Below are 27269 nucleotides of genomic sequence, written 5' to 3'. Positions count from 1 at the left end.
ACTCATAAAAAAGAAAGTTAAAACGTATACAAAAGCCCATAATATTAAACCCGGTTTAGCTGGAGCCCCTACGATTAGCCCATCATATATAATTTTTTTTTTTTAAATTTTTTTGGATGATAAAACCTAGAGAGTAATTACTTTAAGATTTTGCTATTTATGATTTTTAATTGACCCGTTTAAAAGTGGGAAGCGTGTGCGCAGTGGTTCCGAAGGCTCTTCTTCTTCTTCGTCTTGCTCGTAAAGCCATGCAACAGTGCTCTTCGCTACGACTCCGGCGGTTCAAACAAATCAATTAGGTAAAAAATTATTTTCTTTTTTCTCTCTTTTTCTCCCAAATCCATTTTCCAGGATTTTCTTTCCTTCCAAACAGATATCTTCAGCCCCTTTCTTTAAAAAAAAAAATAAATAAAAAAAAACTTGCTTTACTCGGTATATTATCCTATATCCAGTGTCGGTTAGGATCGTGGCAGTGTTCCTTTTCTTCTTCCCATTATTGTATTGGAATCCAATCAATTTCTTTTTTAAATATAATTTTAGTGGTTATTCGTTAATGTTTTAGGTTTTTAGTTTCAACTTTTTCCTTATAATTTTTGTCTAGTTGTTATGTAGAATAGGGCTTTTTCTTCAAATTCATACTTAGTTTTTTTGTTTTTTGTTTTGTTTTTTTTCTTACTAGTTATAAAGTTTAAATAATAAAAGACATTTTTTTAATTGTTTATTTTTGCTAATTATAATGGTTATATATATATATATATATATAGACATATAGATATTGTTGGTGCAGAGGAGGAAAGATAGCTTTAGAGGAAACTATAGTTGAAATGGTTTGAATTCTTATATTTTGTTGTTGTCTCTCTATAATAAGCAGATTAAACAATGGCATCTCCAGCTTGGTTACCGCTGGAAGTGTCACCGTCGCCAGCAGCATCTCAATCTCCTCCATCTCCAACTGGCGGCACGCCTTCTACCTCAAAGAGTTCAACTGCTACTGCAAATGACTCAATGCAAGAGTCTTTTCAGATGAAAAACCCAAATGGGTCGAGCTATGTTGCACCAGTACCCTCCTTCTTTCAGCAGCCACCATCTAGTTCTGTCAGTACTTATTGATATCACTGTTACTATTTGTTGAATTTATGAATGCATTGTAGTAAGTATTCTTGCTGAGTCTAATTCATTGTTTCTTGTAATGCAGGGGATTAAGTCTGGTGCACCAGTGTCTTCGGTGGTTCTTCAACCCCCCATCCCTGGATCGTCTTCTTCTGCTGCCCCTGCTTTCTCCTATAACATTTCACAGACCGGCTTTGCTTTCCCTAGTGGTCAGCATTTACAATCTAGCATGGTAAAGTTCAGGTTTTCTAGTATGAAAATTTTATTACATTCATGGGGATGGGTGAGATGGCATAGAAAGTAGGGTGTATTTGAATCCTTGTTGAAATATCTAGTTAGAGGAGATAAATATGGCACATAAGGTTTTTTTAGCAAGGCCTAAAATATGGTCTTGTAGTGTCCTAGATGTGTAAAGTGCCAAGCTTAACTGCCTTGAAGATGGGCTTTCTTTTTTTTTTTTTTGGTTCTTGACCCCTCATTTCCGAGAGTCGAGTTTTAGCTAAATGACTAGGGATCTTGTTATGTTGTAATTCCTTAGTAGAACTAAATCTTAAAAAGCTATTGTTATTATGATTACTATTCTATTTTTTATTTCTACTTCATCTCACCTTTCTACTGGTTCCTTCCATGTCAAATTTTGGCTCCTTGGGAGGGGTCGCCAGCTGGGTCCAAGTCTTGGAAAGGGGACGAGGTGATCATATATATTTAATTCTTCTTGTTGTTTTCCTTAGTGATTGTAATACTATAACAGAGCCGGTTACTCCATTAATTTGTCAGGGTTTTTTTGAATACTTGGTAATCTTCTACAGTATTCTTACAGCTCCCATGATCTGGGCAGTTTGCTGATCTAATTTCCTTTGAACCTGGAACAGTTCCATTGATCACGACCCTCCTATACTAGTCTGGCTGCCTCTAAGGAGCCTTATCAAATAGAATACCAGCTTGTTTTTAAATTTTTTTTTTTTTTTATAGTAACCTTGAGTTGATGTTTAAGATTAATCTTTGAAATTTGGATGCCTGATTAGTTTAAGATTTCTTGTATCAACCTATAAATCATGTAGTTATGATTTGAACACTCGAAATTAATTAGACTTTAACCGTTATTAGCAGAAGTATTAAAAGGCCACACTTGGTTTTTAGGTTAATTGATACTAGTATGTTAACTATGATGTATAGCTTACGGATTGAGGCTTAAGATTCAACTTAAATTTTAGTATCAATGTATAGCTGAATATTGTTAGACTTTGATTTTAGGTTATTTTGCTCATCCAAGTAGAAAGTGATCTAGAAAAGTTAAGTCATTCATGGTTTCATGTGACATATCTGGTAAAACTAAATGCATATCTTGCAATCTAGTCATATGATCTGCTAAGAAAGGCATATGAACATGATCATAGTGCAGAGTTATGTTGTGATGTCAGACGTAACTCCAAAATTAGTTTAGTTCTTTATGCATATCCATAGACCTATAGTATACAATTTATTTGTCATTTCCAAAGAGCTCATTTTTTCTTTTTTCCCCTTTTTTTTAATTATTTTATTATTATTATTATTATTATTTTATTAAATGATGGGTATCTGCTCTCATCTTTTTTTAAAAAAATTTCCTAAAATACACTATAAATTGCAACTCAATGGATCATGTTTTTATATTTTATCATTTTGAATTTAAAAAATTAATTCTTCACATTGTAATGATCAATGTAACTGAGAACTTTGGCAGATTTTTGACCTTAGATGAATTCGAAGCACGAGTTAACTACTTATTTTGTCGTGATCACTGGTTATCAACGTTGTCTATATTTGAGCATACTGATGAAATGATTGTTTCATAGAGCTCTTCATTTTTTACATTCTTACATTTTGTTACTTTACCTATGCAGTTTTCTCAGAAGCAATACGCTTCTACATTTTTTAGATATTAGCTGAAAATAATTTACACTAATTTTTGTCCGCTGTTATTTAATTGTTGCTAACTTGCAAATTCATTTGCTTGTATCCCAACAACTAATATTTTAATTTCCTTGCTGATTATAGAATGTATTAGCTGCTGTTGCACCAGGAAGTGGTAATGTATCTTCTGCATCAACTATCTCTCAGTCTGTTTCATTGCTTGCTCATGGTCCTTCAAGTTCCGCAGCAACAACAATGGCTCCTAACTTGGTTCCAACAACTTCATGGGTGCCCACTGGCCTACCTTTTGGTATTGCTCCTGGAACACCTAGAACTCCTGGGACACCTGGCCCCCCAGGAATGTTGCAGCCTGCACAAATATCTTCTAATCGTGCAGTAGCATCTGTAGCTGCCGATTCTTCATCTATGGTCCAGAGACCCGGTATGCCAACAGGCCCTGTTCCATTAAATTCATCTATTCAGCCACAAATAGGTGCCTCGTATCCATCTTTACCTGCTTTGGCTGGTCACCCTCAGGGACTCTGGTTGCAGCCCCCACAGATGGGAGGCATGCCTAGGCAGCCAGTTGTTCCATATTCAGCTGCATTTCCTGGTCCCTTACCCTTGATGGCACATGGAATGCATCTCCCTTCTGTTCCAGTACCTGATCCTCAGCCTCCTGGTGTTACCCCGGTGGAAAATAGTGGTTCAATTCCTGTTTCTTCTACTGCTTCCAGTCTTCAGCTGGTAGGACCTTCAGGGATGCATACACTAGTACATAAATCAGGTATTTGTATGCTTACACCTGAAGTGACTATTATGACCCCTTTGTTTCTGCTGATATTGTATGTTATATGGAGTCTTATGTCTTTATGTGTTTAACCTCTGGTTTGTCCATTCTTTCATTTGTTTTTGTAATTAACTTATCAAATTTCCTCAATTATTGCTATATATGGTTTAGCAGGTGACAGGACAAAAGTTAATGATGTTGGTGTCCAAGATAGAGCAGCTATCAATGAACAATTAGATGCGTGGACTGCCCACAAGACTGATACAGGAGTTGTCTACTATTATAATGCCTTGACAGGAGAATCAACTTATGCTAAACCTGCTGACTTTAAAGGGGAGGTATTTACCAATGGGAAGTTACATACTTAAAATATCAATTCAATTAGATACAAATGTGTTTTTAAATTGGCTGCTGAGCTCTAAATAATTTTCAAACTAATTGGATCAATAATTTGTTTTTTTATAACCAGTAGTTCCCCACATTAATTTGTCAATTGGACAAGAAAATAGCAAGCTGATGCAGGACAAGAATATAGGAAGAGGAGATAAAGTTTTACGAAAAAAGGAGAGAGAATTAGACGAAGGGGAGATAAAATAGAGGAAGAGGGTACAATTGGAGAGAATTAGATGAATATTATAAAGAAATAAATAAGTAGGCTGAAAGTAACTTTTCTTTGTTCTTTTCTTATTATACTGTGTAAGTGCAGCCTCATTTTTGCTTTTGTTGTAACATCTGATTATTTAATATTTGTTTTTCTTTTGATGTTGCTGCAGCCTGATAAAGTGTCTGTGCAGCCAATTCCAGTTTCTATGTAAGCTCTGTCTATTTATTAATTTATTTCTTGGATTTACGTTTATGCTTTCATTTAGTTTTTTAGTTTATGTTTATGACGTTGTTCTTCTGCTCTTGTTTCAACATTAGCACCGTCTACCAAGTGTTAATGTGCTAGTGATTAACAATTGGTGAAGATAATTGATTATGTCTTGGGGATTTTCTACTTACCAATGCCAGTTGAAACCTTCACTTTAGAAAAATGCTTTTTAGTTATGCTGGTAATTTTCGTTTTAGTTATTTTATGTTGTTTTGCTGTTAGTTTTCTAGTAGTAGTTTTCTGTTATGTATCTATGATATATTGCTGTTAGTTTCCTTCATGCTCTGAGCTGTATACCTGGATCGTCTTTTCAAAAATAGGAAGTTAAAGACTTTTTGGCATCGAAGGATGATGATGCTTATTCCATTTAAAATGAAATTGATAATTGAAAAAGCAACAGTTGATTGCATAGGAAGTCTTGAAAACTTTTATATTGATCCAAAATGCCAACGTGTGTTAGTAACTCCATAATTTGCTAGATGTGCTGGTACTTCTGTTTAGCAGCCTGGCTTGTTGTTTAGCATGTAATTTTCTCCAAATAGTATCATTGTTCCCTTCCAGTTCCACACTTTGTATCAACTCTCCCTTCACTATTATCCTAATAGAATAAAAACTAGAAATGTGTGTAAATTGCTTTAATGCTGTATATCAAGCGGGAAAATATTACTAAAAGATAAGACCGTGCTACTTTGTATTCTGTATCTTATATTATTTTACTTTTTATAGGGTGAACTTGCCTGGAACTGATTGGGTATTGGTTACCACAAGTGATGGAAAAAAATATTACTGCAACAATAAGACCAAGGTATGGCTTGTTTATGAAACTTCCTACGTAACATCTTTGATTTTTTGTTCTGTTTTTTTCTTAGGTAAAATCTTTGTTTTGTTTTTTTCTAGAGTTGCACATGGTGTTTTGTTGCCTGCTTCTATTTATTATGTCCATTTTGAGTATATAATGTATTTGGCTTGATCCATTTGTTAATTATCAAAACTGCTGAACTGTCTTCTTATGTTTGTTTCTTTCGTTTTCAGCTTTGGTTTTTGTAAGATTATTGAGGCTACAGAGCCAATAATATTAGGTTAGCACTCATTAAAATTAGAGTAAAGAGCACTTTGCCCCCTGAACTATCACTTATTTTGCACCTTGCTCCCTCAAACTACAAAAACCTTCACTTTTCCCCCTGAATTATTGTTTCCTTGTCTGTTAAATCACCGTTATGCTATTTTGTCTAAAGTATTTGAAAATTTAGTCACACGCTGCATATGAATGACCTAAAATAGTTTAGAAACATTTCTAAATAGAGTTATATGAATTGTAAATGGTTGTTTTCATCAAGTTCATCTGTTGAGATGCATGATTGATCTAATATGACAAGAAAACAGTAGTTCAAGGAGAAATGTGAGCATTTTTTTGGAAAATGCAAAAGCTAGTGATAATTCTGGGGGTCAAAGTCTTATTTTCTCATAAAAATTATTTCAAATATGTTAGGCTATGCATAAAGTTACTTTGGGAACTTAAGTAGCCTCAGCTTAGAGTTATTCTACATAAGAGATTAAGGTATTATAGAAAGTTGAGGACTCAACTGTGCATATGCAGAGTGGCAGTAAAGGAGAGATACGTGTTTTCTTCTAATTTATAATTTGATTGAGATAATTACATGTTGCCAACAAGCCATTGTGCAAAAAGTACTGTAGAAATCTGTCTTTATAACCCTTTTTTCTCTATAATCAGGTAAGCAGCTGGCAAATCCCAAATGAGGTGACAGAATTAAAGAAGAAGCCAGATGGAGAAGTTTCAAAGGAACATTTGATGTCAGTACCAAATACTAGTGTAGTGATGGAAAAGGGATCTACTACAATAAGTTTGAGTACTCCTGCCATTAACACAGGTGGTCGTGATGCCATAGCTCTTAGATCCTCTGGTGTGCAGCCATCATCATCTGCATTGGATTTGATCAAGAAGAAGTTGCAGGACTCTGGAGCTCCTGTTGTTTCTTCGCCAGTTCCTGCACCATCAGGAATGACGGGATCAGAATCAAATGGTTCAAAAGCAGTTGAGGCTACGACTAAGGGCCAGCAAAGTGAGAATAGTAAGGATAAGCTCAAAGATGCTAATGGGGATGGAAATTTTTCTGACTCCTCTTCAGATTCAGAGGATGCAGACAGTGGTCCAACCAAGGAGGAGTGTATTGTCCAATTTAAGGTACAGTTCTTCCTTCCATAATTCTGTTATGCAAAAAGTTTCTTCTATATGGCCTAATTGCATTGGTTTTTGAATTTTTTGGTCCTTCCATTTGGAATTTTTAAAATATTATATTCTTATTTATCTTCTTCCTATTTGTATTCTAAATTATCTTTTGTCAGAATATGACAAATTATTCGAGAAAATTAATACACTAAATACTTTTGATTTACATTTCTTTTTGCTGTTGCTTAATACAGAAGTTTTGAAGAGAAATGTAATGCTAGGGTACCCTGACTCAAGTTGGTCAAGACTAATTCCTGATGCAAACTCTCAAAATTTTAAGTTTGTAAATTTTTGTATATCAATTTTATCTCTCTCAAAAAAAACATAAATGCTGTACAGCACTGACTGGTTTGAATTTCAAGTTTTGGTCAATAGTATCATATTGTGCATGATTTTATCTAGAGATTAGATGTCTATTTTTGAAGGTCTTTTGGCTACTCTAAATGATTACTGTTATTTCTCTATCTCCTGATGCGGATTTGCAAATCTGGTGAGAAATGTTACTGATATGGGTACCCATACATGTACAGGAGATGCTTAAGGAACGAGGAGTGGCACCATTCTCAAAATGGGAGAAGGAACTGCCAAAGATTGTGTTTGATCCACGATTTAAGGTTTGTTGAGTCTAATAAATATGAATCACTTGGATGATCAATTAATTAGCTTGAAACTCTTAGTCATTGATTGGTTCAGTATCAAACAACGGTTTAAGGTTAAGAAGAGTGATTAGCAAGTTGTGGTTGCATGGTTAAATGAGTTACACACGTCAGGAAATTAGAAATTTGAGGGAGAAGAAAGAATGATAGACAAGTTAAGGTTTTCTTTTATCCTTTTCAGCAGCATCCATATCAACTTCTTTGGGGTTGCTGAAGTAAGGTATTATTTGTATATGTTTCTTATTGTGAAGGTCTGTCTGTTGCAGGCAATTCCAAGTTATTCAGCTAGGAGGTCCTTGTTTGAGCACTATGTTAAGACACGTGTGGAGGAGGAACGCAAGGAAAAAAGAGCTGCTCAGAAGGCTGCAATAGAGGGATTCAAGCAGTTATTGGATGAAGCCTCAGAGGTTTAGTAGATTGTCATATATTGAAGCCTTTTTGCTTTTGAATGTTTATTTTGTTAACTGTGCGGACTGCAAGTTGCTTACTGACCTATTATAATTTTCAGGAAATTGATCATGAAACTGATTATCAAACTTTCAGAAAAAAATGGGGCAATGATCCACGATTTATGGCCTTAGACCGCAAAGACCGGGAGAATTTATTAAATGAAAGGTATCACTTAGACTCATCTGAGTTGTTATGTGCTCAATAATTGACCGCAAACTAACTTAATAATGTTATGTGCTCAGCTGTTTTTATAAACATGCCCTTGTTGAGACAGATTTGGGATATACTAGTGGTTTATAGTAAAGAACTGGGAGTAATACTTTAGCCATGTCCATGTCTGATCCAAGCCCCTTAACAGTGTCCATTCAACATATAGTTCAACACTCATCTGAGTTGTTATATTTTATCTACTTCCATTTATTTGGATCCTTATTCAAATTTATATTGAAATGTTTCCTAGACAGAGAAAGTGATTTCTATTGATAAACCTTGAAAGCAACATGAGTCAGCAAGTAGTAGGCTAGTGACCAGATTCTCGGATTCACTTTTGGGTGTGTCCTTAAGCCCTTTATTCTCTTTGGATCTGCACGGTGAATCACCTTTATGTTCAGTATTTCCTTTAGATTGTTATGATTATTCAAAAAAAATAAACTCTTGTGTAGGGTTCTTCCTTTGAAGAGGGCAGCTGAAGAAAAGGCTCAGGCAATACGTGCTGCTGCAGCAAGTGGTTTTAAATCTATGCTTCGGGAAAAAGGGGATATAACTGTTAATTCCCGTTGGTCTAGGGTAGGTGATTCATGCATATAGGAATTTATTTGTTTGCTAGATAACATGGTTTTTGACAAAATATATTAATATCTTGAAGTTTAATTATCTTATATGTCATGGCATAAATGTGTTTCTTGGACTTTCTCTTGATGAAACAAATTATTAAATTATTAATTGAAACAATTACTTTTTTAAAAATCTAATTAAAAAAGAGAAAAAAAAAGAACAACCTAGAGAAGCTATTGGACATGAGAGATAGTGATAGTAATCAGAAATCAATATGTTCTGTTTTTGTCATTATTATTTGTTAGTTATGTAATCATCTGTTCAATCTTTATTTGTCCATTGGTCATCCACCTTCAATATCTTGATCTGACCAAGTGAGATATAATTGATCTCACTGGTTGCTTAAGTTAAAACAAAAAGATCATCAAGAATTTATTTACTAGAATACTAATTTTTTTTTTAATTATTCTAATGCATTAATTAGTTGTTTTGTTTATCAAAGTTATGTTTCCTTGTCAACCGAAGAGAACAATACAAAGACTTTCTAGGAGTGATAGGTGTTTTCCTGCACAATGATGTGATGCCTTTCTGGAGCAAGAGAATATATTATGATACCTTCCTGTGTTTATTTCTTTTTTATACAAACTAAGCTTTAATTTCCATTCTGAATTAAATTTTCATTTGCTGGGGTTCTTGTAGGTGAAAGATAGTCTAAGAAACGACCCAAGATACAAATCTGTAAAACATGAGGATAGGGAGGTTTTATTCAATGAGTATCTGGCTGATCTAAGAGCCACAGAGGAGGAAGCAGAAAGGGAAGCAAAATTGAAAAGACAGGAGCAGGTAATAACTTCCTTATCTTCCAGGTAGTTAATACTGGATTTATTACAAGGTCCAAAAGTTGTGTTCTTTAAAAAATTCTTTTCAGGATAAGCTGAAGGAAAGAGAGCGGGAATTGCGGAAACGAAAGGAAAGAGAAGAACAGGAAATGGAGAGGGTACGAGTCAAAGTTAGAAGGAAGGAGGCAATTGCATCTTTTCAAGCTTTACTTGTGGAAACAATTAAAGATCCTCAGGTATTTTTTTATTCTTTTTTTATTTTTTTATTTTTTTTTTAGTGATGGTCATCCTTAAAACGACATTATCACCATAATTTAAGGAAAATTTCTGACCACAAACTTTGGGTTTGTTAATCTGATTCTCATTCACTGGTAATATGTGGAAGAAGTTGAAGAACAAGCAGAGAAAAGGATAGAAGTTTGAAAATGGAAATCTCTGTGTGGTTTTTTTAACTTCATTCTTGCTTAAGTGGACTTAATAGTGCTATCTAAAAAGAAGATTGCATAATTGCTTAGACAACTGCAGTTGTACTCTATTTTTTATTATTGGACAGATGCATATTTAACTGGAAATGTTAAGTTTCATTTTTGTTTGTGCTGTTGGGGTTGTGTTAAGAATTAATTCTGCTCAAGATTCTACAAATATGATATTCAAGTTCTTGAAGGGCTTGTTTAAGTTTCATTGATATGGTGATCGTTGAAAATAAAGCATTTGAAAAAATGGTTCTTTGGTTTTCATGGTACTGTTGGAATGGGCAGCTATCTTTCTCATTCCTCCTTGGAACAGATATGCTAAGACTATTGCTCTAAACATTACATAAATGATTACATGTAGCTTTTGGTTTTGTGTGTGTGTGTTTTCATGAATTTGGTACAATACAAATTAACATATTCTTTTCTTCTTCATGTATAATTAGGCATCTTGGACAGAATCTAAGACTAAATTGGAGAAGGATCCACAAGGACGTGCAGCCAACCCTGATCTAGATTCATTAGAAATGGAAAAGCTCTTCCGAGAACATATAAAGATGTTGCATGAGGTAATTTTATCATTCTCCTGTCCTCTATTGGCTGTTGAAGTTAATTTATGTCGCAATTCATTCGTAGATGAAGGAATGGAATTTGTGCCCTATGTTTGCTAAATCTTCTATTGAATAGCTATTGCTCAGCTTTCGGAATATCCATTCCTTATCCAACGTTAGGAATATCCATTTCTTATTAAAACCCAAGGAGTAGTTAGTCTCACTTCAATGAAGAAAAAATTCAGATGTCTTTGTAATATGTCTTTGAATCGTGGATTATCATATAATAAAAGGATATAAATAAATTATTTTTTTTTTAAATAATGATAAAAATAATTTCTCAATAAAGAAAACACTCAAAAGCAAAAAAATAAAATACTAGTAATAGATAAAGAGAATTTAGAAGACAGGTTAAAAATTTTAACACTTGCAATATACTATCGAGCTCAATGGGAGAGTTTAAGAAATTTCAGATTTATCTTACGGCCAACCTCATGAACCTTCCTAAGCTTCATGTACTTTACTCATTTTGACCAACAACTTTACCCATATTGACACTATTAGTTGGTATTTACAGATTTCATCTCTTTGACACCCAAAACATCTTCATGATACAATCCTCTGGAACCTAAAGAATTCTTTAAGTGGTTTCCAACTGAGTAATTGTTAGTTGAAACCTGTGTTGGTGTGGATGGTTGTTATTGTTTGCTGTTGGCCCCTCGGATAGAATGACTTTGGGGCTTGATTACTTGAGAGCAGTGACTTCTTGATTGTGGATGTCGGCAGTTTGAGTCTTCTATATTTATTTAATTGGCTTTTAATGATTTTTAGTTGTTTGTACGGTATGCTCATAAAAAAAAGAATCCTTTATGAAACTTCATACTGTTTGCCATTTTTGTAGCGATGTGCACGCGAGTTCAAAACTCTTTTGGCAGAAGTCTTGACTGCAGATGCTGCTGCCCAAGAGACAGAAGATGGTAAGACGGTGCTAAATTCATGGTCAACAGCTAAACGTCTTTTAAAGCGTGATCCCAGATACAACAAGATGCCAAGAAAAGATAGGGAAGCCTTGTGGCGTCGACATGCTGAGGAGATGCTGCGGAAACAAAAGTCAGAACTTGAACGGAAGGAAGACAAGAAAATTGATGCTAAAAGCAGAAGCACTATCGAGTCTGGAAGGTTTCCATCGGGATTGAGAGGGACACATGAATGGAGATAAGCCTTTTTTTTTTTTTTTTTTTTTTTTTTCCTTTTGACAAACCATGTTTTTGATAGTCTTTTGCAGAGTCGTGGTTCATAATTTTGACGTATAAAGAGGCCCAAATGAATTCTGTATCATATCAAGTAATTAAACTAATTTAGTTTACTGTACTAAATCATGTTTAATGTCAATTGATGTGCATTTTTTAACTAGTATATTATGATTTTGATCAGTGCAAAATCGTTTTTATTATTTGTTAATCTGTATGTGATGGAAAGTTATAACTGGTTTTCCCTTTTTAGTTTGTATAAATGTCAGTAAAGTTGTCTGACATTTTTCCTTAAAAGATTGGACTGCTAAATGCACCGTCAAGTTCTGAGGAGTGTATATAGTAATCCCCTAATGTCTAGAGACAGCCGTTCAAAAATTGTGGGGTGTATCAAGTGTTCTGCATAATTTTGCTGAATAAACTTTTACAATTCCGTGGGTGTATGCAATGACGTTCATTGTGGTTCTAAATGCATGCGCAATTTTCTGAGGGGTGTAATTCTCATCCAGTAATTAAATTTTTTGTTGATGTATGCAGTAATTCTGATCATCTTGCTAAATACACCCGCACAATTCCAGTTGGTGTATGCACTAGTCTTCATTGTAATTCTATGCCCCCAGAATTTTATTTGGATATGTAGAGATTATAGTGTAATTTGCTTCACATGAAGCAGTTTTGAGTTGCTAATAATAGGGTACCAACCAAGGTCATTGCTTGCTCGCAAATGAGGATAAGAAAATTTCAATCTTTTCTAGGCAAAAATACCTGGGGCAATGTATTTTTGAGGATGTCCTTTTAGTTAAGTGAGTTTAAAATATGAAATTTGTTGATTGAAAAATCATCCTCCATCCAACATAATTTCACCTCAAAACAAAGTACAATGGTTTTTCTAAAAGATTATTCAATCAATTTAAATTCTTTTTTGACACTCAAACGCTAATTTACAAAGAAAAATAAAACGAAATACTAGAATGAAATCATAAAAGGAATTGAATCATCACTAGAAAAATCTCAATAGTTTTTTAAAGTATAAAATATATTCTTAGAATTTGCAAATTAAACTTTGTAACGTACACATTCATTGAACAAAAGGATTCTGAAAGAGAGAAAAAAAATTTGTTTGAAGTGAAGAATAAAACAAAGAAAATAAATAAAAATCTATTTCTTTGTTCCCTATCAGCTAGGGTAACGAGTCCTCCAAAACTATTTATCAAAAAAAAAAAAAAAAAAGGTACAAAGTCCTCTAAGCAAGAGGAAAAAAGAAAAAGAGAAAAAAAAAATTTGTTCTCTAAAATTAGAGTGTTATATGGACTTTGTTTTCTTGTGTCATATTAATGATTTGAAGTCTCAATGTTTGTGTGTTTAAAGTGGGACCCTTCTTCACATGTTCCAATAGTGCACCTCCCACCAAAATCCAAGCCAGAACCTAAATTCCAAATATGGCAGCAAAAATAAATAAATAAATAAATAGGGAATACTATCAATCCAACGAAAGCAAAGCCTCTTGACTTGCCAGAGTTTGTCCCCACAATAGACTCTACATTATCTCTTCCTTTCTACATTCAATCAGTGCCAACTTGTGCTTTCCTTTGGTTTCATTTGCTTCATTTAGTATAGAATATTCACTTGATTGGTTAGGCAGAAACATCAAGGAAAATTTTAATATTCATAGCAAGTAGATGCTTCAACCTCTGACTCAATAATAAATAGGACAAGAAAAAATAAAAATAAAAAGGTTTTTGGGTCTTTGAGCAATATTGCAATAATTTTTTTCCTGTACATGATGTTCTATTTAGTCCATACCATGAAATCTTTCAGAGATGATTTTGCACGGATTTGAGCAACCGACTTGTAAAAAATAATTATTTTATTTTCATAATTTGGTGGAACTTTCAAACTTTTATGACTAGGCATGTCTTTAGCACTTAGAAATATTAAGGAAATAAAAAATAAAATAAAAAAAGATTTTTTTTTTTAATTTGATTTTTCTGAACTTGCATGCTTGGATAAGTTAATTTGATTAATTAAAAATTATCAACTAGTAAAAAGATTGCTCGTGATGCTCTTTTTCCGGGTATTTAGTCACACTTGGACATATTTTAACGTGGAATTTCCACATTACATGTGGTTCATAGTCACAGATATATGCAATAATTTACATTTTCTTCCTTTGTCTTTTCTCTGGCATCCACACGCAAACACACACATATACAAGTATATAAACTTCAACATTTCATGGTGTCTATGACCCATCGAGAGGTTTTCTTGGATACAATATTCAATGCAAATAGCAACCATGTCATATATCTGTGATTTGGAGATCCACATTAATGGTGAAGAAACATTCTTCCTCAATGAGGTAATCAATTATCGAACTACTTCTATGAAGTAAGAACAATCAAATTTCTGTTATTTCTAAATAGCTGTTTTTTTTTTTTTTGACTGTGCAGAAAGTTTTAACAGCATATTCAGAGAGGCTGAAGAAGATAATCAAGCAAGAAAAGAGGAGGACCCAGATGAGGAATTCTTGCATAGAAATCCATGATTTCCCTGGAGGAGCATGTGGGTTTGAGCTGATTTCAAGGTTTTGTTACAACAATGGTGGAATCACAACCACAGTGTCTAATGTGTCCCTACTGTATTGCTCTGCTGTTTTCCTTGGTATGACTGAGAAAGTTTCGACCCAGAATCTCTTGAAACAAACAGAAAGTTTTCTTGAGGGATTGTTTTATTGGTCATGGAAAGACATAATTGTGTGCCTCAAGAGCTGTGAATCATTATTCTCATATGCAGATTCATTCGGTCTATTGGAAAAGCTAATTTGTGCACTTTTGGCAAAGATTGCTCAGAATTCAGATTTAGGACTAATTGCTGCTAGTTCTTCCTCGTCTTCATCTTCTCCAGATACTCCATCTGGGTTTAGATTATTCTCTCCCTCATCCAAAACCACCTCTGAATCAACCAAGCTAAGTTCATCAAGCAAAGCATGGTGGTTTGATGATTTGGCCAGTTTACCACCACAGATTATTGAAAAAATCATCCAGAGTTTGGGGGCTTTTGGTACTGATAACAACAGTCTTATCCTTACAAGATTTCTACTTCATTACCTGAAACTAGCAATCCATAGGAGAGTTCATAGCCGCACACAACCAGGTGTTTTCAGTTCAAAATGTGCATTTCTTGGTCTTGCAGAGACTGCTGTTAATGGGGTAATTTCAGCTGGGAAAAGGGCATTTTCTTGCAGAGCTCTGTTTTGGGTGTTGAGAATTCTGTCTGGTTTTGGATTGAGCAAAGAGGGTAGGCTTGGTTTGGAGAGATTGATTGGTGAATTGCTTGATGAGGCTACATTGGATGATTTAATGGTTTCTGGGCATGATAGAGGTGTTTATGATGTAAATCTTGTTATAAGATTGATCAAAGTGTTTGTTAACAATGATGGAGTTTCTGTACAGAAGTTGAAGAAAGTTGGTAAATTGGTTGATAAATATTTGGGTGAAATATCTCCTGATCAGAACCTTAAGACCACAAAATTTCTTGGAGTTGCAGAAAGTTTACCAGATTCTGCCAGAAACTCTTATGATGGGGTTTACAGAGCCATTGATATCTACCTTGAGGTGAATATTGCATATCCTTTTCTTTTTCTTTTTCTTCTTCTTTTTTCTTTTTCTTCTCCATAATTATCAAATAATTGATACCTTGAGCCAAAAGGTAGACACAACAATAGCAAGAAACAAAATGAGAGGATAGTATACAGACAAAAAGTTAGGATGTTTTAAAAATTCCTTCAGTCTACAGACAAAAAGTTTGGATGCTTTTAAAATTCCTTTCTTCCCAAATTTCCTCATATAATCTTTTGTGGTTAAAATGCTGTACTATAAATTTTGACTGTCTCATAAATTTTTCCTCGTGTTCTAAGTTCCTGCTTTCTCTTCTGGTTAAAGGAAATAGTTTCATGCATTGCCTTCTTTGAAGTAAGTTTATTTACTTTTGGCTAGAAATCTCTATTAGTTGAGTTCAGAGAATGTAAATATTTGTGTCACTATTGGGGGTTTGGAATGAGGTCCATTCAACCAGTGACAACTGTATCTGATGGATAAGATACAACGGCTGCAGAGCATGATAGCCAAATAATTTTCCCCAATATCAATACAGTCTATTGGACATAAGGAATGCCTTATCCAATCAACCAGATATCAGGATTTAGGAAAAGGGCAAAAAGAAGAAGAAAGGAAAACATCCAGCCGGGTTTGGAAAGGAATATCTAATTATTTTGCTTGAAACAAAAGGAGCCCCCCATTTAATTACAAATTACATTCTGCTTTGAAAGGGAAATGGTTGTTAGAATCAATATTACTATTTACTGTTCTTGATAGTAGAAGTCGAATCCTGATTCAACCACAATTTGCTTAACTAGTTTCCACTAAGTGACCAAATTTTTAACCTGTCATTACCCAAATAAGATATATAGGAATTGCTTAGTTCACGTAATTGTAATTACTTTGAACTTGGTTCGGTCCAATCCTCTTTAATTTGTCCTGTGTTCTAAACAAAGCTTTCAATGTGTGATAGTTCATGTCTTCATGAAGTCCTACAAATTTTGTCTCTGGTATTAATTGCTTGCTTGACATGCCTATCTCTAGTACGTGCTATATGAAATTCCTCATCAAAAAAGTTCCATATAGACAGTTATATATCTCTATCTCACAATTAAGTCTCTTATGCTCATTTTTTATCTGCCCTGAATTATCATTTTCTAAATTGATGTCCCAAAATTTTTTGCAGGCTCACCCGGCACTTCCATTCGATGAAAGGTCGAAACTTTGCAGATGCCTAAACTATAAAAAGCTCAGCCTTGAAGTTTGTAAGGAGTTGGCAAAAAATCCAAAAATCCCACCTAGGGTTGCAATTCAAGCCCTTATATCCCAACAATCCAAAGTGCCCAAAAATGAACTTGATCACTGCAGGAGTCTAAGTAATGCAAGTGATTCCCAAATGGGTTCTAATAGTGGTAGTGATAAGGAAAGCTTTGCAGAGGAAAATGGAGATGTGAAGATAAATTTACAAAGAATGCAAAGAAGGGTTGTGGAATTGGAGAGTGTTTGTAAAGAAATGAAGGGTCAGATGTCAAAATTGGTTAGGCACACTGTGTTGACACCTACTCAGGCTAGAGCTTTGCCTAAATTATGTTGATAATCTTTTTCCTCCTCAATCTTCATAGTGATATATATATGTATATATATATATATCAGTTTGTGAAAGATTAGTGTGAGATTTTTCTTCTTTGTGATAAATTGTGAATTGGGGAGTTTTTCTTTAGCTATGGCATATTTTTGTCCATATGGTATCCTATAGGCAAGTCACGTATTAGATGAGAATTTTGGATTTTTTGCATTGTAAAGTTTATCAATAGAAGTTTCAAATGAAGAACTTAAATAATTGCTAAACTTGTGAAAATAAAATTCTCATCAAAATTAAGGGATTAATTGAAGAGTTATTTTAGAATTAACCCTTATACAAACAGTGCTTTGTGTTGTAAAATATATATGCTTATAATTAAAGAAATATCAACATATTTTAAAATAGAATGAAACAAACAGTGCTTCCTTTCTTTATCAAGTAATTAAAGAAAACCTTTTCCTCCAAAAAGAACAAAAGGGTGATTAAAGAAAACTTTTCCTTTTCCCAATTGTTTTCAAGCTTCAAACATAACCTTTACAGATCAGCTTAACCTTTAAAACTTAGTATGACTATGCTATTGTTCAACTTTTCTAGATTTCACAATTCTATACATGTCTAGGGTACGTGCATATAGATTAACTTACATATATATGATATATATTCATACATACATGAAAATCAAAACTGAAAGTAAATAATAATAATAATAATAACGATAAGGATCTTAATAATGGGGAATACAATCAATAAAAAACAATGGAAAATGCTAATGAAGCAACCGAAAGCTTATTACCAAAATAATAATAATAAGCTAATTATTTTTTCATGCATCTGTCGAATGGATGCTTCTGATGGTGTTCCACATCGAAAAAAAAAAAGAACAAATACATACAGATAGCGCATGGATTCCATGAATGTGTGTGTGTGTAAATTGCTATTGGTTGATTAATGTTGGAATATATCTATTAAAAACTATGAACGTAAAAGAGATTCTGCAGTTGTTGAAGGAAAAATCCAACTTGTTTTGCCCAAACATAAAACCATTAGCCGCCCTTTTTTTTGGTTTTGGTTTTGGTTTTGGTTTTGGTTTTGTATTTTTGTTTTGAAGCGTGGGCAATGAGCATGTGAATAATAATGCCAAACATTGTTCTTCCCGTGAGTATCCAGAGAAAACAAATAATATCATATTCACTTATCTACATCTTACACCTTATTTTCTTACACACACACACACACACACACACACACACACACACATTGCACATACACAGACCTGTTTAGAAGATCACACATCACATATAAGTTTTTCCCAATGGGACCAAGGCTGTTGAACATGGATTCAAACTCAACCTATAAGGCTATTATAAAGTCAAAGATTAGATTGGCTCATAGCCTCATAGTCCTAAAAACAATTTGAGAAAGGCTTGGCGTGTGACCGTTAGAAATTTCAAATTGCACGCATGCACCAAGACATTGGAAAATAAATAAATAAATAAATAATCATATTTGTGGTTATGATCTGTCCTAAACATATTACAATGGCAATGCACTATAACATGAAATGTTAAGAATAACATCAAAATTAATAATTTAAAACTAAAAGGTAATTGGACAACTGCGGGAAACCAAGTACTGATTTATGGGAAACCTACTCTCATCTTAGGTTGAAAATTGTTTTCAATTTTAATATATTATTTGCTTTGTAGTTTCTTTTGGTCGTGTCTAAAATTTGGTAGGAGTAAAAAAGAAAAATGCAGTTAGGTACCTACTTTTTGGGAGTGTCCAAATGTGATTGTGGGTTTAACTGTTGAATCACTAAAATATGTGCTGGTTATTACCAAAAAAAAATATAAATATAAATAAAATTATGCCCATCGTATTCCGAAATATACATGCACAACTTTTTGTAAGTATGTATGAAGGAATTCCGTAATAATTCTAAATTACAGCCACAAATTTTGTGTAGTGTATAGAGCAAGATTCATTGTGTTTTTAGATACACTTCCACAATTTTGTATAGGTGTATAGATGGTCATCATCGTAACTGTAAATACACCTGCAAAATTCAGGTGGGTGTATACGGTGAGTGATTCTTGTTGTAATTCTAAACAGGTCCCAAATTTTAAAGGGTGTAATAAGTAATTGTCTAGTGTATCTAAATACACCCACGGAATTTCAGTGGGTGTAGAAAGTAGTACAATAATAATTCTGAATGCACACTGAATTTTGTCCAGGTGTATACAGTAATCTGGATTGAACTACTATATACACACTTCAATATCCAAGGAGTGTATATAGACCAGTTAAAGCACTGGGACAATTTCGTCTGGGATGTATAACGTAATGCAAAAGGGACACTCGAAATGCATGAGCCCAAAATTCAGTTGGGTGTTCACGGTTTCACTAAATTCTAAATACTCACGCAACTTTTATGTGGCTATATATCCTGTCATCACGTTTCAATACTAAATACATCCACCAAATTTCCCGGGGTTGTATAGAGGAATTTGCATTATGTTTCTATATACACCCTTACAATTTTGCGTGAGTAAATAGAGTAGTTTCCATCGTAATCATATGGCTAAACATAGTGCAAAATTTCGGAGGGTATATTTGGTAGGCATCGTGTTAAATGCACACAATTATTGCAGGGTGTATATAGAAATTCTCAAATTATAGCTTTCATTTCTTGATGAGTGCAAATAGTAATCTCGTTGCCAGTTGGATACAATTGCACATCTCAATCGTCATTCTAAATACACCCTCACACACTTCATGTAGGAATAAACGGCTGGGATTTGTAACTCTAAATACAGTCACAGAATTTTGTCTGGTTGTATACAGTTCCATTGTACTCCTAAATACACCAACAATTTTCTATGTAGTGTGTACGTTTCATTGAATTTCTATATACACCCACATAAAACCCAAATCATTCTAATTCACATCCACAGAAATAGTTTATCTTTAGCAAATGTTCCGATCAATTTGATTTCTAATTTGACCTGAGTACAATCTTTTAAATGGAAATCCAATACTCCAACTACAAATCAATTCCCAATATCATTAGAGGGCTTTCTACTCATTGGAACGATTACTTTCTAGAAGGCCATGCACAGATGGCTAAAAAAATTATAAGAACTAATCTCAGAAAAACGATGAATGAATTATTCCATTTTGCCAAAATTAGAACATCATTTATCAGATATAGCTCTTAAACTAAAATCCAAAACTACCTACATCTTTTCATTTTTCATTTACAACTGTTGAACATAAAGCTATAGGGACACGGAGTGGACTGCTTACTCTCTCTTCTGGCTCTATATAAACAAAATATTAAACTACAAGAACTTACAAAGAAACCCGTATTACAGTTTTCTCAACAGGAACTACAGTGTTAGCAATTTGTACCCAACTATAAAAGGTTTTTGAAGAGTTTTTAGTACTGCCAAAAAATAGGGGAAAAAAAAAAATTTTAAAAAGAGGAAGTTATGAGCTGCTGCTCTGAATCGGTTGTACGGAGCATCGGTCGTCGCCTACAGGTGTATTCAGAATCTTCCTCAGAGAACGGTATTGCAGACGAACATTTTCTCCAGTCCCAACAATTTTAAGCAAGTACCTACAAGCATACATAAAAATAAAATTTGGAATACGAAATTAAAACCTGATTTATTCTAGTATTAACCAATCACTAAGAAGGTGACTCAAGATTATCACATGATCTCAATGCAACAGTCTCAAAGAGCCCAGCCTCGTTCAAATATGGATGTCATACTAAAAGCAAAAACATAACATTGTAGTACACAACTGAAAAGCATTAACTTTCTACATTCAACATCAGGTGCAGCAGCTAAGAAATTTGAGGTTTCAAACATAGTAACCAGTATGCAATAACAAACCAAAATTAAGAATTTCAATGAATTATTTTGATCAAGGTATGTCAGAAAAAAATGCAGGCAGCAAACCTATCAATAGCACAAGCACATGAAGCTAGGTCCTATAAACTCACCAGCCGTTTAGACATTGGGATGTGATGACTGCTTCCTTGCCTACAAATTTTTCTGGTGTCCTTCTATTTCCCTATAGAATTAAGTACTCTCTTTCACATCCAATTGAAGAAGAAACTTACCTCAAGTTAATGTAACTAATTAAATTTTGTCAAACCAAGGAAGAAAGAAACTTACCTTAATTACCACCTTTTCATTTACTGAAAATGGATACTGAACACCACGTTGGAATCCATCATCACCAACATCTCCATTCTCCTGCACACAATAAAGTCACTTATAAAAAAAATTTGTTGAATGGGATCTACATCTTGACATAGAGTTGCAGTTCAGAGGATGTTAATTTTCATAGTACTATATATTCGAAACACAACCATTGATATTCACCTTGAAATTAGAATTCTAGTCTTAGTGAACCTTGTTTCAAAAGTTAAGGTAGTTTGGCAGGTTACTAGAATTGTACAACTGAGTGAAGACCTTTACCCTTTTAGTTAACCAGTTCAAGGGTCAAAAAACAGCAGTATAATTCAACAATACAAATCACAGAATATACTAATTGCCACAGCAAAATTTCTTTAATTCATGCAAATTAAGATAGCTTCATTTTCAATATTCTTTTACCATCATCAGGAGTGCTGACAGAATTAAAGAATTTCTACATCCCAATATATCGATTTAAAAGTGCAGAAAGAATCGGATATTTTTATAATGTTAAGGAATATTATTACAAATTCTTTTATGTGTTATACCAATCTTTCATGTGAGTTCTAATGTGATAAAAGATCTTTAAGGCATGAACAGCACACAACCCAATGACAATAGAAGTATGTAAAGACAAGACACCAGCCTCCACAGAATATGAAACAAGAAGGAAAAAGTCTATCAAAGTAAACTTCAGAACTGAAAAGCGAGTAGAAAGATAAAGTTCTGCCTCCATCTATGTGTCACAGAGTAAAAATAGTACCTTATGCTTCAGAAAGCTATTTCCCTTATTCCTTACCATCAAAATTCAAAAGTTGACACACTAAGTTCAAGACAGATGCACCAGTACAAACAGAAAGATAAAGCCTTCCAAGCTATACAGTTATTGAAAAAATAAAAAATAAATAAATAAATTCTTCATCTATGTATATATCCAGGTGGATGCTATACTGGCAAATTACTGTCAATGATTGCAGATAAATTTCGCATTTCAGTTACCAAAACAAGAAAACTTTTCCATGCATCACTAAATGACTTGTTCAATAAAGTTTTGGATGTACTTTTAAATTACTGTATTCATGTCTCATTGTCTAGACAAACCGGAAAATAGAAATCTCAAGCTTCTTTCAATTCTAAGCATACCCTGCTTGATCTTCTTGATAAATCCATTTGGTCACCCAACTCTTTCCGACGCTTTCGAAGAGCAGCATTGTGAAATAACCTTCGACTGTCCTCATGCTTGACAGCTGCAGCAGCAGCTCTAAGAGCTGTCAGGAGAACAAATCTACATCAAAATATAAGAAAGATACCCAAAATAATAATAATAATAATAATAATAATAATTTCTATAGGAAGTAAAGAGAAATATAGCATGATTACATTCTAAAGGCCGACTACAGAAAATGTCACAGAGAGAGATCCAAGGTGATGAAAACAAACCGAGAAATGGAACATACCAAGATTAGGGATCAAAGATCCACTCTCAATTTCTGCACTGCAAAGGGTACATCTTGACTGTGAAGGAAACAATAATAGTAGTTATATTTCTTTATCTTCGAATCAATAATCAATAAATTAACTATGTTAAGCTAATCAAGAGAGTATGAGAGAAGGTAAATCTCACAGTACTAAAGCACAAAGGATATAATGAGAATAGTAATGAAAGAGGGTAGATGATAAGGTAAGAATGGCTGTGCATCGCTAACATTATTAGCAAAAGCACAGGTGAACAGAAGACTTTGCTCAATTTATTCAGGGCCATTCATGTGGCCATCTGTGGGCCCCTATGCCATCATAGTATTTGTAGCAAAATGTCAAAATTTCTTCAATTGGTAAGGAATTGCCCGACTTACCATTTCAATAACTCTTCTCAACATGACTCCGCCGAATGAGTGCCCACATGAAACAACCATTGCATCTTCAAGAAATGCACCACTAAAGCATTGATCCCGCACACCCCACCCCAAAATCAATTAGCATCATATCAAACAGAATCAAACATTACAAGGGCAAATTTTCTTTCTTGGAGAACAAAAGACTATATAAAAGTATGAGCAAGTTAAAAGCCAAAAACATTTTAAGTAAGCTATTAAAAATAAAATAGAAAAATCTATACAGCGATAATTTTGGTAGATGAATCAATAACATGTTTTAAATTCTCAATCAAAACTTGAAAATTGAATTCTGAAAAATATTCATCCTACAAAGCTTTATCTAATTAAAGCAGAACTGCCATTTGAAATAGCACTTTGGAGGTCCACCATCAGAAAATGCTAAAAGACAATATAATATATTAAATAAAAATTACCCCTCCACAAAATGTTGCTAAATGTGGAAGTCAATTTTTGTGAAATACTACAAAAACAACTCTAACTATGTAGATATATGTTAATATGCCATAGGATCATAATCATTTTTCAATCTTTTACAACCCCAAATGGTTAAGTAGGTATCAACCAGTATATAAATTGAGTTTATGCAGGCTAATATTACCAATCAGCAGTAAAGTGAGAAAATTGTTGATAAAAGCAAACTAGATGGCAGAGAAAATAGTAAGTGCCAGGGTAAAGAACTCACGATAAGGGATCTGAGAGAACACTTCTTAAAGATGGTTCCTTATTCAAACTGTTCCGAGCTAGCTGTGAATAAAAAACCAATAATAAGGACTCTTCTTATGACATATATATGTACATACATATCCAATATACTTTTATACACACAATTTTCAGTTTATTCTATTCAGGACTGGGAGGGGACTTACATAATTATTATCAGAGCGATTGCATAATATGTCTTCCTCAGCAGAAAGGTCATCCATGAACTGGCTAACAGATATTGGTACATAGCTCTGAGGAATGACATGACCAGCTGCTGCAATTGGAGAACAATCTAACACAGCATTGCCCTGTGGCATGAGTCTAAATGCTAGAGATATCCTACATTTACAAGAGCCAACAGGGTCATTCAAAGTGAACATTTTGGAAAATGGATAGTGACAAGTGGAACACTTTGCACCAAAACACACAAAGTAGAAACTGGAACTCAATAATTTTACCTCCCACCACCATTACTGCCTGAGTTATCAGGGGCAGTTCTATATGATGCAGCAGGGCGGAGGCCAGCAGTCGCATGGCTAAGTGCCTTACCTGTTAATAGTAAAAGATCTCCAGGACATGACCCACTATCTGCTAGGTACCAGCGACCATTGGGGTCACAGACCTGTAAAAGAAAATTATTCGAATATTAACATGAGGAACACATCATTGGGGATTTTTTCTTTTATAATTTTTTTTTTTTTTAAATCTTTGCTTGATTATTATTATTATTTTTTAACTAGATCTTCTTACTTTATATTCTTCTTGACCTTTTATTGATGATTTTCCAATTTCAGAGTCTGCTCCCTCTAAGAGGATTTTGAAGGTATAATGCTGCTTAAGGTGAGAGCATTTGCAGAAAGGCCAGTCAGTTATGGGGAGGTCCTCATTATTTTGTGGTAGAGAAATTTTGGAGTTCTTGGGTTGGGTCAATGAATAAGAGGATAACTTATGATAAGTTCCAAGGACAAAACTTTATGGGGACAGAATTTACTATTTGACATTTTTTGGACAACTGTAGAGAAGGAGTTTGAGAGAGTTCCTTCTAATGATAGATTAAGATCTAGAGCATTGTGCTCTAAATGTTAGTTTTGAGGCTTATTATGATTATGTTTGTACATGGTCTGACATTACAAACAAATCATATTAAATATAAAAAATCACCTGCATGTGTCAATCCATATAATAACATAATAAAACACATATGTTTGCTTCAAGCAGTAGAAAGGCACCTGAAGACCAGGACTGTCAGAAGAAATCAATGTCAACAATCCCTTCTCAACTTCGCCATTGATTCCTTGTTTCCCTCCCCCAGTAGCACCTTTTCCATTTTGAGAAGCATTTGAATACGTTGCAACAAGCACTGATGAGGACACTTCACTAGCAGGCAATGGGGTGTCATCTAGTAAGTGATTAAACACACTGCAGAGTTTATTTTAGTTAGATATACAGATTGATAAACTAACATAGAACAAATAAGCAAATAAAAGTTAAAGATCCATCATCACCATCCTTACTCGCTTCGCAAACGAAGATGCCTAGCTATTGCACAGAGAGCAGCACGAGATACCTTACCCATGCACCTAAAAATATCAGCCATGCATGGGGGAGATGAATCCCAATCTTCCAAAGCCCTGCAACAAGATGTGCTCATTATAAGCCAGTTCCAATTATGACAGTTGCAAAATGAGACAGAATTGTGACACAAAAAGCTAAAAGCATCCAAACAAGAGGCACATAAATAGAACCGGTGATATAAATCAAACCATGTTGAGTGACGACTGATCTTGTTGATGAATGCCGGAAAATAAAATACACTCAAACTGATTCATGCTCGAAATTAGCTTTTAGTTCTCAATGGTTAAAAGTATATTTATTTACTTATTTCGGCACAAATCCTTAAATAAAACAAGTAAAAAATAATGGATTTTAACACTTAACAATTTTTATTTTTTTTTATTACCATAATTGCGTGCTATATTTCTAATTCTAAAACTTCAGCACCTAACTGTTCACTACTAAAACTTCATAACTCAATTTTCAGTTCTATTACAGAGCAAACAAATTTGCATCACATGAATCAGCAACTCAAACATCCACAACCCAGCAACACTCTTCCACAAATTACACCATTCCCAGTTTTCCACAAAATTCAAAGCTCTCTAACAATACTAATCATAAAAGAAACAAAAGCAAATTAATTTCCCCAAAAAAATAGAAAGAAAAGAAAAAGAAGAGCATGGGAAACTCGTACCTTCCAGCCCTATACATATAAACCCCACGGCTTCCCTTCCCAACACCCTGCTGAGCCCTACTCCTGAAATACAACCTCGCGGCCTCCAATCCACACCTCATCAACGCGGCATCATCGCATCCCAATTCGATAACCGCCGCATTATGCCTCATCAACGACCCCGAGAGAGTCTCCACAGCCCGCAAATAGTTCCCAACTGGTGCTCCATCATAGGGTGCGATCTCCGAGAGCCGTACTCTGGCCAACGGGCACGTCATGGTCACAGTGGTCTGCTCCGGGTGCGCAACGGCAATCGGCAAGGGTCTGATTGCATGGTCGCCGGTTGCCAGCGCCGGCGGAGGAGGAGGAAGTGGTTGACGATGGGAAGAGAGAGGAGCGAGAGAGAGAGGGGAAGGCTGCTGAGACTGCGTGGGAGTGACCGTAGGTGATCTAAGTGAGACTGTGGCCGTTACGGTGGTTGTAGAAGTTGTGGTTGTGGTTGTGGTGGTGGTGGCGGAGGAGGAAGGTGGGTTGATTGGGTGCGACGCGAGTGCAGAGTTCTGCTGCTGCTGCATCATGATCACAACCATCAATCATTCTGAAAATGCCCAAAAAAATAATCTTTTTGATTCTATGATTTTTGAATTTCTCTTTTTTCCTGATTTTGCCAAAAAAAAAAATTGGTTAAACGGTTTTTCAAGGTTTCTCTCTGGGTTTTTCTCCCTGGGCTTTTCTTCTAAGCTTCATTTTCTTTTTTCAGAGTACTCTGTAGCGTCTCTTGATATTTCTCTTTTGGAACAAATTCGGGTTCTGGAAAATATCGTTATATTTTAAATATATTTATATATTGATATATATATATATATATATATATATATATATATTATTGAAATAAATAAAATTGAAAATTTGTGAAAAAGAAAAATAAGGTTTTAGCTTTAGGGTTTTTGAGAGTAGAACGACCATGAAAGCGGGAGAAGAAGAGGGAAAGAAGCACTGCTTCTTTTTTTTTACTTTTTTTTTTCTTTTTTTAAAAATAATAATAATATATTAAAAATAATAATAATAATTCTTATTCTCCGTAATGTTTGGGACGCTGCTTTGTTGTGCTGTGACCGATTTTAACTGTTGGATAAATGTTACATGGTGAATAT

General features: G+C 34.3%; 3 protein-coding genes across 6 annotated transcripts; 2 read left to right on the top strand and 1 right to left on the bottom strand.

The window, feature by feature from the left end:
• The first annotated feature begins 140 nt into the window (after positions 1-140).
• LOC107429542 (pre-mRNA-processing protein 40C) lies at positions 141-12068 on the top strand. 3 transcript variants are annotated; one of them, XM_048463073.2, is made up of 16 exons: positions 141-299; positions 872-1095; positions 1196-1342; positions 3148-3790; positions 3968-4131; positions 4567-4604; positions 5391-5469; positions 6397-6867; positions 7443-7526; positions 7835-7975; positions 8077-8183; positions 8681-8804; positions 9492-9635; positions 9721-9867; positions 10548-10670; positions 11554-12068. In XM_048463073.2, exons 2-16 carry the CDS (start codon positions 880-882, stop codon positions 11869-11871), a joined length of 2946 nt encoding a protein of 981 aa, XP_048319030.1. In that variant the 5' UTR covers positions 141-299; positions 872-879; the 3' UTR covers positions 11872-12068. The 3 variants fall into 3 exon arrangements, with proteins under 3 accessions (XP_048319030.1, XP_048319029.1, XP_048319031.1); XM_048463072.2 differs by having other exon boundaries at positions 3965-4131; XM_048463074.2 differs by lacking the exons at positions 141-299; positions 872-1095 and adding an exon at positions 1773-1801 and having other exon boundaries at positions 1213-1342; positions 3965-4131.
• A 1957-nt stretch (positions 12069-14025) lies between these two features.
• Positions 14026-17239, top strand: LOC107429530 (BTB/POZ domain-containing protein At3g19850). The gene is made up of 3 exons (XM_016040237.4): positions 14026-14261; positions 14353-15516; positions 16685-17239. The coding sequence occupies exons 1-3, from the start codon at positions 14184-14186 to the stop codon at positions 17090-17092; spliced, it is 1650 nt and encodes a 549-aa protein (XP_015895723.2). The 5' UTR covers positions 14026-14183; the 3' UTR covers positions 17093-17239.
• A 2988-nt stretch (positions 17240-20227) lies between these two features.
• Positions 20228-27091, bottom strand: LOC107429543 (uncharacterized). Of its 2 annotated transcripts, XM_016040253.4 has the most exons (12): positions 26137-27085; positions 25400-25516; positions 25115-25304; positions 24344-24507; positions 24050-24224; positions 23866-23927; positions 23142-23223; positions 22746-22803; positions 22432-22556; positions 21265-21345; positions 21090-21160; positions 20228-20699 (listed from the first exon to the last, which is right to left on the bottom strand). In XM_016040253.4, exons 1-12 carry the CDS (start codon positions 26703-26705, stop codon positions 20570-20572), a joined length of 1824 nt encoding a protein of 607 aa, XP_015895739.1. In that variant the 5' UTR covers positions 26706-27085; the 3' UTR covers positions 20228-20569. The 2 variants fall into 2 exon arrangements, with proteins under 2 accessions (XP_015895739.1, XP_024934293.1); XM_025078525.3 differs by lacking the exon at positions 21090-21160 and having other exon boundaries at positions 26137-27091.
• Between the last annotated feature and the right edge of the window lie 178 nt (positions 27092-27269).

This window comes from Ziziphus jujuba, chromosome 12 (genome assembly GCF_031755915.1).
Source record: "Ziziphus jujuba cultivar Dongzao chromosome 12, ASM3175591v1".
Classification (NCBI taxonomy): domain Eukaryota; kingdom Viridiplantae; phylum Streptophyta; class Magnoliopsida; order Rosales; family Rhamnaceae; genus Ziziphus; species Ziziphus jujuba.
Note: the sequence above shows the minus strand (reverse complement) of the source record. Positions and strands in the feature narration are given on the sequence as shown.